The sequence below is a fragment of the Condylura cristata genome, unplaced genomic scaffold (genome assembly GCF_000260355.1).
Source record: "Condylura cristata isolate star-nosed mole 26May11 unplaced genomic scaffold, ConCri1.0 scaffold00005, whole genome shotgun sequence".
Lineage (NCBI taxonomy): Eukaryota > Metazoa > Chordata > Mammalia > Eulipotyphla > Talpidae > Condylura > Condylura cristata.
Genome location: NW_004567106.1, coordinates 35,777,155 through 35,790,421, shown reverse-complemented (window position 1 = coordinate 35,790,421; position 13,267 = coordinate 35,777,155). Strand labels below are relative to the sequence as shown.

General features: G+C 35.0%; 1 protein-coding gene across 5 annotated transcripts in view; it reads right to left on the bottom strand.

The window, feature by feature from the left end:
- Positions 1-13,267, bottom strand: part of KIAA1324L (KIAA1324-like ortholog) — a 190,623-nt gene that overhangs the window by 31,770 nt on the left and 145,586 nt on the right. For all 5 annotated transcript variants that reach the window (XM_012720964.1, XM_012720965.1, XM_012720963.1 and 2 more), the window contains 6 exons: positions 9,419-9,509; positions 8,666-8,768; positions 6,141-6,278; positions 4,411-4,674; positions 3,542-3,715; positions 1,502-1,691 (listed from right to left, as the gene is read on the bottom strand). In XM_012720964.1, coding sequence (XP_012576418.1) covers positions 1,502-1,691; positions 3,542-3,715; positions 4,411-4,674; positions 6,141-6,278; positions 8,666-8,768; positions 9,419-9,509 — 960 coding nt within the window. The remainder of the gene's footprint in view (positions 1-1,501; positions 1,692-3,541; positions 3,716-4,410; positions 4,675-6,140; positions 6,279-8,665; positions 8,769-9,418; positions 9,510-13,267) is intronic.

The window sequence follows — 13,267 nt, the reverse complement described above, 5'->3', positions numbered from 1 at the left end:
AACTTATTTGGAAGTGGCTTTAGCTTCTTAGTGCTGTGCTTTAACCTGCTGAGCCTCCAGGGAGGGCCAGTAATGCTGTCATTTTATCATCAAAATGAATTGAATTAAATCAATGCATTCATGATAAGAATAAGAATCTTTTCAAAGTCTCCACAATAAAGTAAAAAATTCTGCTCCCTAGCTTTGTGATTTTACTCAAGTCACTTTACTTCCCTGGGTCTTATGTGCTATATTGGTACAGTTCACAACATAATTTAGATGATATCTAAAAAATCCTTTCATTTCTAACATTTGAATAATTTACTATTAAAATTCTTAAATTCTGATAAGTTTTGTCAAATGAGCTATTTTTGAATATAACTTTTCACTAGCATTCAACAAGGACATATTTGAGGAAACAAAAGTTTTTGTGTCCTAATAACTTCTAGAAGGTAATTCCAAAGGTTGCCTGATTTAAAGCAATCTAAAAGCAAGGCATTTTTTCTCAATTCTTGTAGGCCAAATGATGGCAGATGCAAAATACAAACACAAATGCAACCTTTGCTTTTGACACAATGTTCTGAGGCAGAGCACAAGCTTAGCACTGGCCTTGGTGCTGAAAATTAAAGCTGCAATCCTCTGGAGTCTGGCAATACTTTTCAAATCTGGTTGTACATGAGAATCATCTCAGAAGCTTATTAAATTATTAGATTGCTAGATGCCTTGTTAGATTTCTAATCCCTACCCCAAAGATTTTAATAACCTTGGTCCTTAAGAATCACTACTTAGGGATATGAATTCTTAAAATGTTCCTATACCTTCTAGACCACACAGAGAAAGAACAGATGGGAAATAGAATTCAACACTTTTTTTCTGCTACATATTTCAAGCTTTCTTCTGGAATGAGAAAAATAATCAAAACTACTGGCAGATATCATGATTTAGGCTTATATTGTGCTTGGTTAGTGCTGCATTTTGTTTTTACTTTTGGTTTTCAGAATTATTTTACCTCTCTTTTTTTAAAGTTTTATTTATGTATACATACAGAGCTGCAGAGGTGCAGGAGCCATGAGAGGATTCATCAGAAACAGAATGGAGAGCAGAACAGGCAGATTGGTGAAGTACACTACTGAGGGGAGCAGTGGATGAGACAGGAGAGGTCTGCTGCACCATGTGGATCACCTCTGGCGCTGGGGATCAAACTCACACTGAACCCGTTGTGTCACCAGGGAGGGCCCTATTTTGCTTCTTAAATTCCCAGAAAATCTGTTAGCTGACTTCAGAAATCATGTCACACATTAGTTAACACATAAAATTAGAAGCTTCTTGCAATCACTGATATAGACCTTGCAATCATTAACAGACTTTTCTTGTAGAGGCTTTTTAACCATTTGTGCAGATATGGCTCAGAATTACCTGCAGGCCTTAATCACCTATTATAAACACAGTGCAGTGAAATGTTATCAGAAGCATAATTTGAGAATAAATGCACACATGCATATATAGGGCAAATGAAGCTTACCTAAAAATGTATCTGCCAGAATGATAGACTGTGATGATAAGGCTGCACGGAAACCTTTACTTTCAGAAGGAATAATAGTTGACTGGCATACAAATGCTCCTACCAAATTCGTGTAATCATCTGACCCTGATACCATTTCCTTTACTGTAAAGTCTGTTATATTGTTGGTACAGAGAGCCATCTTCTTCCCCTAGGAAAACAAAGTCATAAAGGTGAAGTAGTATTGAAAGTCAGTTTCTAAATTGGATCCCACTTATCCAGTGATTCTTGTGAGCAGTGGCTCTTTCTTTTCCACAGAGATTCTGATTTAATTGATGTTGTATAAGTCAAAATATTGATGCACCAATATTTTTAAAACATTCTTAAGGCAATTCCAATGTTCAACCAGGGCTGCTAGTTCTTGCAATAACAGTGAATACAGTAATTCAAGGCTGAACTGACTGTTCTTCCTATTATAAGAATTTGTGCTGGATGAAAGGGAGAAAATTCATATGTGAAATTCAATTTGTTATCAATGCCCACAAAGAGATGACAAATTGCTAGGGAAGTTTTAAATACCAAGGCAAAAGACATGCTCTTCTCTCTCCTTCATACACCTATGACAGAAAGATTGTATGAAACCTGGAGAAGAAAACATAAAAGCCATGTTGCAGCAAAATTTTATGGCAACATCTAAATTCTAAAAGGCAGGTTACATTAAGGTCTTTACCCACCTACTTTTAGATTTGATAATATGCACCTGCTCAACAATACAGTAAATTGAGGGAAACACAGATGTTTACATTTTTAGTCACTGTAGAGTAAATGGACGATATCACCTATAAAAATCACAAGACTTTATAGTATGTTTAAATATTCTGTGACTCCACTGCTGAATAATTTGTGATAAGAAATGTATAAATGAACAATATTTTATTTGAGATGTACAGGATGCACAGATGGGCATAAATAAAAAAGTATTTTTTTTTCTTAGAGTAGCTAGTAATCCAAACCTGTAAATTTTTCTCCCTACACCAAGCCTTCTAGCTATATTACAGGTGCACTATATTTTTTCTAAGCTTAAATTAAATCAATGAAGATGAAAGCAATGGAATGTCAAGAAGAGGGAAGTGATAGAACAGAGCAATGGTAGAACTAAGGAACGGAAGAGGAAAACAGTGGTAATGGGAAAGAAATGAAAATTAAAAAGGGGGCAGAAGAAAGATTTAAAAAAGAGAAGAAATGACAAAAAAATGTTACAGAGAGGAAATGAAAAGGGGGCCTTCTCATCCCGGCTTCACCTAATGAGGGTGCATGAGCAGTGAGGGGAAGCTAGAGACTTGGAAAAGATCTGAAAGGTAACTTGGAACTGGAGAGATGTGAAGTGGTGTTTGCTTCTCAGCTCTGGGCTTGTTATCAGGAACTTGGGGGATACCGAAGGAGATGTGGAGTTGAGATACTTGTAGAAGATATTTGGAAGAGACGTTAGTGAAGGTCACATGGGAAGCTGACAATGGCCACCATTACCTTGATTTGTACACTGATTTTGCTCCTTTCATCTCAGATTTGCCTGTTGGATAGCCCCAAGGGAAAGCACAACAGGACGAGTGTCATCACATGCAAAATGAATTGACATAGACATTTGTTCCTTCTTATTGGCATTTTACTTTTGGACCAACATTTTTTGCTTTTTAAAACATGAAATTGACAATATTAACACCAGTAAAGCTTTCTCAAACCATAACTGCCTACCTACAAAGCAGGTGGGATTGACAAGCCTGATCCACCTTTACAAATGAAAGATCTTCAAAACACTAATACTACAGCTCCAAGCTTTGGAGTTCAACTAACTGGGGAAGTACTCATTACAGTCAGATAAGGTAGCCCTTGTGTAAAAAGCTGCCAAAATGCTAGGAGGCAACAGAAGATTGACATATCAAAGTTTGGTTTCTGATACTTACTGTTCTTTTCTATGGAGATTTTATTGGGCCATCAACAGAAAATATCCAGTCACTCAGGGCCAAAAGCTACCTCCATCTCACTATGGCATCCAGAACTCACCTCATGCCCACATAAGCTGATATTGAAGAAGTGGAAGTATTTTGTTCCTTTGGAGGTAAAACTAGGGCCATTCATTAATGAGCCCACACTGCTGAGGTTGCTGAAGTCATAGTGCAAACTTTTATTTTCTTTTTCATGGTAGAAAAAGCAGTCACTATAGCAAACTGAGTGATCCTTTGATTAAAGATGAAGAAATGCCAAAACAAACAAACAAAAATTGCAGAATAAAAAGTATTAGTTTCTTGAAAATAATTTGTTTCAAAAGTAATTTAGAAATTGAGTAATTTTTTCTCAGTAGTATACTTTACCATGTTAGTATAGAGAATTTCTAGATGCTAACTCAACTTTTCCAGCTACAGTAAAGATTAAAAAAATGTTTTTAAGAGTAAAGTTATTCTAATATTATGTTCTTATAGAAAGCTATTTTAATAAACAGCCCAAATTTTCTATTATGTCATTTTCAGTGCACAATAACAACTACATTCTCCTTCATCCACAGATAGCATGAACCTTTCCCCTTAAAATGTCTTAAGATACTGCTATTCTCCATACATTCCTACAATCAAACCACAGAGTAGTTTGCTTGCTCCACTTTAATGTAATACACAAGAAATCAGTTTTACTGCTTTTAGAAAGTAGTGACTAAGGTACTTCTCCTAATATTTTATGTCCCAGGAGCTAGTACTTTGATGGCCCATATTAATTGCTAAATAATTTTAAGAGCAGAAAAATCAAAAGGAAATACCAGTCATTAGCAAATAAAAAATAGCAACTGCATAGCAACCTCTACAGCTCCTGGAGAAACAGTAAGGGCAATCCTTGCCTTCCTCTATTATAGTATGTGCTCTGCAGATAACTGATGTTCTTACCTGAGTGCTTCTACTCCCAGGCCCACATGGAACACAAGCCTCTTTGCCATAGACCTGATGTATAGACAGGTAGGTGTCAGGTGGACACTCCTTGCACAGGTTGGTTTCTTTCTCAATGTAGTGGCCTGGGGGGCAGGGGACACACGATGAGCCGGACTGTTCAGAACCGAGGGCACAGGCACGGCATGAGGACGCCACCCCATCAACTGCATTAGTAGCAGTAATAGAATAAATCTTCACCATGTCATTGATGAACCGTCTATTCTAGAAAGAGAGCAGAAAGTAATGACTTCTGCCTTAGTGTTTCATTGGCAGCCAGATTGTTTTATGTTGATATCACCAAAATAAGAGCCTAATAATTTGTTGCTGAGTGTGGATTAGTATCCCTGCTTTGTTCTTTTATCACTACAAGCTAATTTTCATGGCATTCCGGGAATTTTTGCTGCAATCACCATGAGAAATGCCCTAATTGGCACAAACTTGAGCATATTATAAGCCTTGCATCTAGAGCTAGTATGGTTTAATAAAAAAGCAACTTATCCCTCATTGTTTATTCCAAAACAAGTCAAAAAGAAAAGAACTAAACGAAGCTTAAGTCTAATGATACAGTAAGATGCTGACAGTGCTGCAGGCTGGACAAGCTTGGAGTACAGATTAGAAAGTCTGGGAAGACTCTCTCAGCCCTCACCCAAACACTGTGTAATACCGATGAAGTCACACCACTTCCCTTCTTCTGCCTCTCTGGTACCTTTCCTAGACAACATACTCCAATTTCCTAGACAACATACTCCAATTTCTACAGAGCAGTTATGAGGGCAAAACATGGGGTCTTACTATACTTGTCCTTATTGTGACCTTGTTAATAAAGTCTAGTTATGACCAAGGTGTAGGCACCACCCTACTCTATCAGTACAGAGCTTTTTGTCTGGGACAAAAACAAAGGCAGGTAAGGAAGAAGTAGGATTCCATTGTATGTCCAACCTGCACACCACAGTAATGTGAACAAGTGTAAAGAACAACTGGCATCAAGTAAAGTCTGGAGAATGATCTCCCAGTGAAAACCTGAAGAGAGAAAGAAAATGTTCCATTTGCCACCACAGCTTTAGGTAGCTTCTGAACAAGTGGTTTACCTTGTTCTCACCTTGGGAAGGTCACATCTGTGGAGATCCACAAAAATAACAGTCCTTCTACTATTGAAACGTACAATGGAATTTACTTAGAGGAAGATTAAGTTGTATTCTAGCAAGGAAAGTCAGAGAGAGTAAATAATTCTGCATGATAACCCAATCATGAGTACAGACATACTCTCTAGGCTATAAAAGGAGATATTGCTATAGTGAAATAATAAAGCAACATCAGTTAATGGCTCTGAGACAAATGTCAGATCATTCAAAGAGAAAGTCAGTCACTGGCCTTCCTAACATCTCAGACAACCTTAAAAGTAAGCTTTATACAGCCCTTATATCACAAAATTAAACATTGCTCTTAAAAATTTGCAACTATATTTGTTCAGAGTACAGAAGACCTCAGACATTATGCCAGTCCACTTCACATTTTTTTAATCTTAAAAACATACTGTTTCATACGAACACCTCTATAACTAAAAGACTAATTTAACATCAATTATAAGAAATCTTTTTCAACAGGAGATTTGAGCAATCAATTTATAAAAGTATCTACATGGGGGCATTATCTTTGTGTTACAAAAAAGAGAAGTGTTGGTAACTTACATCTTGACCTTGGTTGGTTCTCTGGAATGCCCATGTAAATGTGAATGTTGCATTCTTAAAGATGACATGGGTGTAAGCTTGCTTTTCTTTGGTTCCGCCCCATGATTCCACCACATTGGTACTTTTCCTATTGATATCCTTAAATACAAGACAAAACACAAAAAAACAAACTCAGCATTAATATACAAATATATATATGTATTAAATATATGTTTGCATTTACAGTAAACCATGTAGGGCTTGTAAATATTTATCTGTAACTCCTAAAACACTAGAATTCTCAAGATTTCACTTCGAGCATCACTGACTAAGTAATTCCAATCTATCAATCACACTGTCAAAACTTGAAAGTTTTAAAGTAATAGTTTAAGAGGTTTGTGTGGGAGGGAGGGCAGCTGGAAGAGAGAAAGAGAGAAATACATTTAGAAGGGGAAACAATCTCTGAGACTTATCACAGTAAACTTCTGGGTTCCTCACAAAATAGCAAAGGTTTCCAATTTTATCTTTTTCCTTCAGAGATTTCTGATAGGCAGCTCTTGTACAGGGGTTGTAAGTTTCCCCTGAATTATACTTGCAACTTCTAGGCTGACACAAGTACAGGCTCACCAGAATGCTATTCTATGGTTATCAAATACTCTTTTGCTTACACCTGAACTTCAAAAAGATGAATCTGTGTAATACTTTACTTCTTATTTCCTTAGTTAAATTCAGTTTTTAGTATATCATATATGCATGATATTCTTACCAATATGCAAATTATTAGCATGGTTACAAAGTAAGATAAGTCAATCAAAGCAAGTAATAAACATCTAACTTACTTGAAAGGAAAACTAAAGCTAACTCTGAATTTCCTAATTAGCCTTCCCTGAAAAAGTCTTGACAGATAATGCAGGAATGTAATGTAGTGGCATGAACTCAAGACAAGTCTCTTTCTTCTTCTGACCATAAACACAGAAGTCAAATATGTTATAAAGCAAGCAAATATACCACCAACAGATACATCTTAAATTCATGCCAGAGCTAGGAAAAAATAAGAATGTTTTAGCCACATGTTAACAAAAATCTCACATACCAAATCACCATACAGAACATTTCCCATAAGAAGAGCATAATATATAGTCGTGATTTACTAGACACTCTGTTACTCGATGTTTATGTCTACAACAGATGAATGAGTTCATGGTTTGCACACATGTACACAGATCATGCATGATCTGTATGGTGACTTGGCTGCTTGGTATATGAGGATTTTTGTTAACATGTGGTAAGAACACTATTTTTTCTAGCTGTGGCACGAACTCAGGATACATCTCTTTATAGTTTGATTACTTTATAACATGCTTTTATTTCTATGTCTTGATATAGATAAGAACAAAAGGAAGATAAGCATTCAAAATATTAGAAATAAAAGGTATGGGTCTTCCTCTAACAAATTACTCCTCCTAAGAGAGGTGAGTAATAACAGTAAGTTTGGTAACAGAGACGGGGGTGGTACAAAATGTTCTACAGATGCTATGTGTTCATAGATCATTGGTTCTCAAACTTTATTGTACATCAGAACCATCAGCAAAGCTCACTAAACTATAAATTTATTTGCATTCCCAAAGGTTCCCACTCAGTAAAACCAGGATTAGGCCTGAGAAATGTGCATTTATAACAAGTTCACCAGTAATATTGGAGATGCTTGAACAAAGGCAATAAAAAGGCACCAAGAGTAAGTGGATATATATGTTACAATACCACTACTGGTTTTATGTTTTATGTCAAGGTATCTTGACAGCAATCTGGATAAGAGGCAGGTGAATAGAGTGGATAAGAGACTACCATAAAGCAATTCTGTTTCAGAACAAAATAGTCTGCCTTCATTTAAACCATTTTGAATCACAAATAAATGTTTAAATTGCCACATCTCGAATATATTGGAGGAAGCTGCATTAACTAATACTAAAAGGAAAGAGTAAAAACAAAGCATGTCTATCAAGTTGCTACTTAACTACTTAACTAAAATATTAGCCAGTACCTGCTAAGACCATAAGAGGTGTTAATAAATTTTGAGTTGCTATTTTTTTTTCAATCTAGTAGCTGAGATTTATGTGACATCTAGGGAAGAAATGGGCAAAACAAGGAAGACTTTTCTTTCTTCCCAGTGCTCTGCACCTCCATTATTTTCTGATCTCATTTATCAACATATGTTCTCCCTCCTGACAGCTTAAATTGCTAAATAACGGGAGAGTTTTCATTCCAGTGACAGCATATTTTATGAAGAAATTTCTACCAGATTAATATTCTGTGGCTTCTATCAGTTACTTGGACCTCCTCATTCTGTCTCTCTATAGAAATGAATGCTTTATTGTGAAATTCATTGCACAATTCTTAGTGACTTCTCTAGACATTTTTACTGCTTTTGGAGTGTCTTAAAAAGGGAAGAAAAATTAGATTTTTATCCCAATTTGCATAAATAATTTCATACTTAAAAGAGAATACTGAGCTTAAAAATCTGCCTTGAAAGCCATTCTTTCACTTACCACCATGAAGTATAGAACACAGTCTGCAGAACAGAGAGTCTCAAACACAAATGTTATTCGTCCTAGTTCAGAACCCATGGCTCCAGTCATAGATGTTGGTGGCCTATTTGACAGATTTAAATGATTGTATTTATAGTATACTCTAAACACAATCTTGAACACAATTCAGTCACTTTTTCTCATTAAGTCAAAAGTCATGCTCTTCTTTTCCCCTAATCTATTGCTTCTCTCACGCCAATTCCTTCCCCATTCAATCTCTGTATGACCTTATCTTTTACTCTAACATGGAGTCTGCATAACCTTGGAGAGATTCCTGAATCTTTGCCTATCCTAAAGCAAGAAAACAGTCCTCCTGGGAAATTTTAATATGAAAGACTAAAGCAAAGTGGGATCTAAATTTTTTTAACATATCACTTATAAAAAGAAACAAAAATAAATCTATAAATCAAAAGGTACTTCTGCAAATATCTTGGAAGAAGACTTCTTCATTAAGCATATAAGATCACGGTTATTGCAACATTTGGGTAGATACTGCTAAAATTTTTAGCACCATCATGTAATATACAACTAACAGTTATAGTTTTTCAACTGCTGATTCCATAGAAATTTAAATATCACACATTATCCTACAACAGCTTGAATTTTCTAAGTACATCTTAAGATTAATTACAATGGCAGTTTCACTTCATAAATTTTTGTTGGGAAATAATCGTGAGAATTTTACAGAAGAGAATCAGAATTGATTTTCCTTACTTAAACCCCGGGATGTGCAAGTTTAAGATCAGGTAATCATTGTCAGAACCTCCAGCCCCACTCTGGATATGATCTCCAGCCACCTCCCAACCTGGAAATTATGAAAGCAAATTTTATTAGTAAAAGTCCATTAGTCATTGCCTTAATCCTTTTATATAAGTTTTCTTTTTTTTAAGGACTATTGTGTTTATGTTCAAAGTTAGAAATACTCCAAAAGCATTCCTTTTTAAACTGTAGTTGCCAATTGTAACTAGATACCAATAAAGATGTTCCATTTGATTCCCTTGGAACAATCAAGTAATGCATATGTTACATTAAACAGCTTTCTCAATCAAGTATGAATTATTTTCTTAAATAAAACATAAGGTCTTTATCCACTCTAATATAGTTAGATGGAAAAATTATAGTCTTCAGGTTACAAATGGGAAATAGAAACAAGAAATTACTTAATAAAGATTTGAGGTCTGGGGTTTTTCCATATATTTCTCTGCACTGTTTTCTAGAGTGACCCCAGTTCTAAAATCATTCATTTATTTAATCAGTCAACTGTCATTCATTCATTGTGTGGTAAAAATACTGTGCACAAGGGATAGAAAGATAAGGCTACATCCATTGTCACTGAGGAGTCAGCAGACTGTGAGAGACAGACACTCTCTAGCACCTGTCAACTGCGTGGGGTGATGGAGTAGCAAAAAAGGTGAGGGAAGAGGGTGCTCTGCACAAAACAATCAACACATACCATAGGTTGAAAGGGCCCCAACAAGATGAGGAAAGGAGAAACAGCCTCTTCATACCATCAAATAAATTACTAATTAATGGTAATGTCTCTTGTTCACACTCCATCACTAATGGAAATCTGCTGTTTCAATGGACATGGGAGCTAAAAATTTCTAACACATTACTTTACAGAAAGAAACAAAGAAAAAATAAATTTATAAATTTAAAGATACTCTTGCATATATCTGGGAACAGCACCTCTTCATTAAACATCTAAGATCATGGTTATTATAACATGTGGATTAGACTGTTGCTAAAATCTTTCAGCGTCATTCAGCACACAACTAAGAGTTACAGTTTCTCAGTCACTGAGCATATCAGTGATATACAGTGAGGATGGTATTTAATGTCAGTATTAGATTTGTGGTTGGTCGGTTTTTCAAAGCTATAATCTACCATTACAGAAAGGTTCTTTTTAAAAATGAATAAATCAAGCTAAACCTAAAGTAATCTACTTGCTTACAAGAGAAATGCCAATTGTTCTGCTATTCAAAGGTTCATGTTGTTGACAAGAGTAACAGAAGGATCAACTCCTAATGCTAAGAGTTGAATAGCCAAAACAGTCTGACCCAGAGGGATACCAGGCCCTTGCCTGTAATTTATAGCATGAGAGGCATTTCAGTTTAGTGAGACTGGAAACTTTTAGTGGGTAAAGAGGAAGAGTGATAGTCCCATGAGGAAATCTACATCAAGAAATGGAGAACTTAACAAATGTTTCTCTAAAATCACTTTCTAGTGTTCAGAAATGTCAAGAGGACAGACAAAATTAATATTCCTCACTTTTGACCACTGCCTGTTGCTACAGGTTGAACTGTGTCTCCCTAAAAAGACAAGTTAAAATACTAACCCTCAGTACATAATTTGAAAATACATTCTCTAGATATAATCAAGTTAAAATGAGATCATTAGGGTGAAGCTACTCACATATAACTGGAGTCCTTACAAGAAGAGAGAAATCTGGATTTACACAGAGGAAGACACAAGTAAAGACACAAAGATACACACTCACTAGGAGCAGGCAGCCATGTGAACATGGAGACAAACTGAAATTATGCAGCCATAAGCCAGAGTGCCTGAAACTACCAAAACATAGAAGTGAAAAGAATGGATCTTTAGAATCTTTGGAAGCAACACTGTTCTGGCTTCACTTTGATTTTGGACTTTGTTTCTGGTCTCCAGAGTGGTGACAGAGTCAATTTCTGCTTTTCAGATCACCCCATTTTGGGTACCTTACTGCACCAAAATGGAGTATTAAGATCCATAATACACTTAGCAAAAGACATAAAATAGAAACAATATAAGAACCCAAAGCTTCGCAACTCAGACATGGAATTCCAGATTGCCAATATGAGAGAAAAGCTGCAAGTAGAAGATTACACCCAGGCCAATTATTGAATAAGAAGAGAAGGACAATAACTGCCTAGAAAGGAAAACAAGGTTGCAGGGGTTAAGGGGTGGGAGGTATTTAAGATATAGACCATCACCATCCAGAAGGAATATGCAAGCCACAAATGCCAGTAGGACTGCACCAATGTCACATTAAATAAAGTAAAAAGATGCAAAATTAATTTTAATATATTTTAATTTAATCCAACATATCCCAAATGTTGTCCTCTTACTATATTAATTATTGGGCATTTTACTTTTTCATAATAAATATGGATAAGCTAGTGTGCAATTTACATTATCAGCACATCTCAGTTCAAACTGGCCACATTTCAAGTACTCATTGTGGATAATGGCTGTTGTGTGGAACAGCACATCTCAAAGATATTAAGGCAGAAGACTGAACACAGAGTACCGACATTAGCAGAAACCTAAGAAACACTGCCTTTTAGTGAGCTCTTAGCATTTCAATCCACTCTTAATCATAAAAACTACGTAGAATAGTGTTGGCAAAAATGTGAATTAAAAAACTAACTTGTAATACTGACAAATATTTTTATTTTTATATATTTCTTGCTAGCCTTTGTCTATGTGCATAGTTATATACAGGTGCATACATTCTGCATTTAGTTTTATTTCTCAGAGCAAATCTGTTCCTATATACATTTTACAGAAAAAAAATTAAGAATCTTTTGTTTTTATAATTATTTATATTTAACTTTGAAAGTTAAAAAAGTTTTAGTGATGAAAACTGAAAATATTTTATAACCTCATCATTCACCTGGAAAAAAAGATGCTGGTAACATTCTTGCATGCATCTGGTATGTATTTTTTGATGTATAATAATTTTTAAATCATTGAGATCTTATTTTATTAACATTTTTATCATGTATTTAGAAACTAACATTATTTCATAAGCATTTTTCATTAAAAATACCTTGCCAACAGGTGAATGACTGAATAAATAAAATATCATGAGAATAGATGTCATTTATTTCCATAGTTTACTAATTTGTTTGCCCTATAAGAATTTCCTCCTGTTGACCACATGTCAATTTAACCATTTGGATTGTTTCTGCCTTTTTGCTTGTGTAAATGACACTGTACATTTTCTTATGATACAGTTTTTCTGTATTTCAGAATTTATGCAGTAAAGAATGCCAATAAAAACAGTTTTCAGGTCAAGCACATATATTTTAAACTAGTATTTTGCACTATTATTCAGATTTTGAAAGCAATATGAATCAATGAGGAATTATTGAGTACACTGAATTAAAAACAAATATATTAAGCTAAATGGAATGGTAATTAAGACTTAAAACCCACCCACAACCATGTAATGATCTCTTTATATATTTTTTGTTTTCCTTTTCTAACTTGTCCCAGTGCACATATGTTTAAACACACCCAGACTTTTTACCGTATTCTATATTTTCTGATATTTCTGCTTAGCGTTGTCTTCTCATTTTCCTAACTAGCATTAATGGCAAAAAATCCCATTAAAAATAACCTCTGCATGTAACTGTAATGATCCTATAATACATAATACAAAATTCTATTTAATCATATCCATTGTTGAAAAGATTTTCCCCTAGTCTTTCATTCATAAGTAACATTAAATTAACATAGTCATATATAATGTCTTTTTTTTTTACATCCCACTCTTTCCTTGGTATACATTCCCAA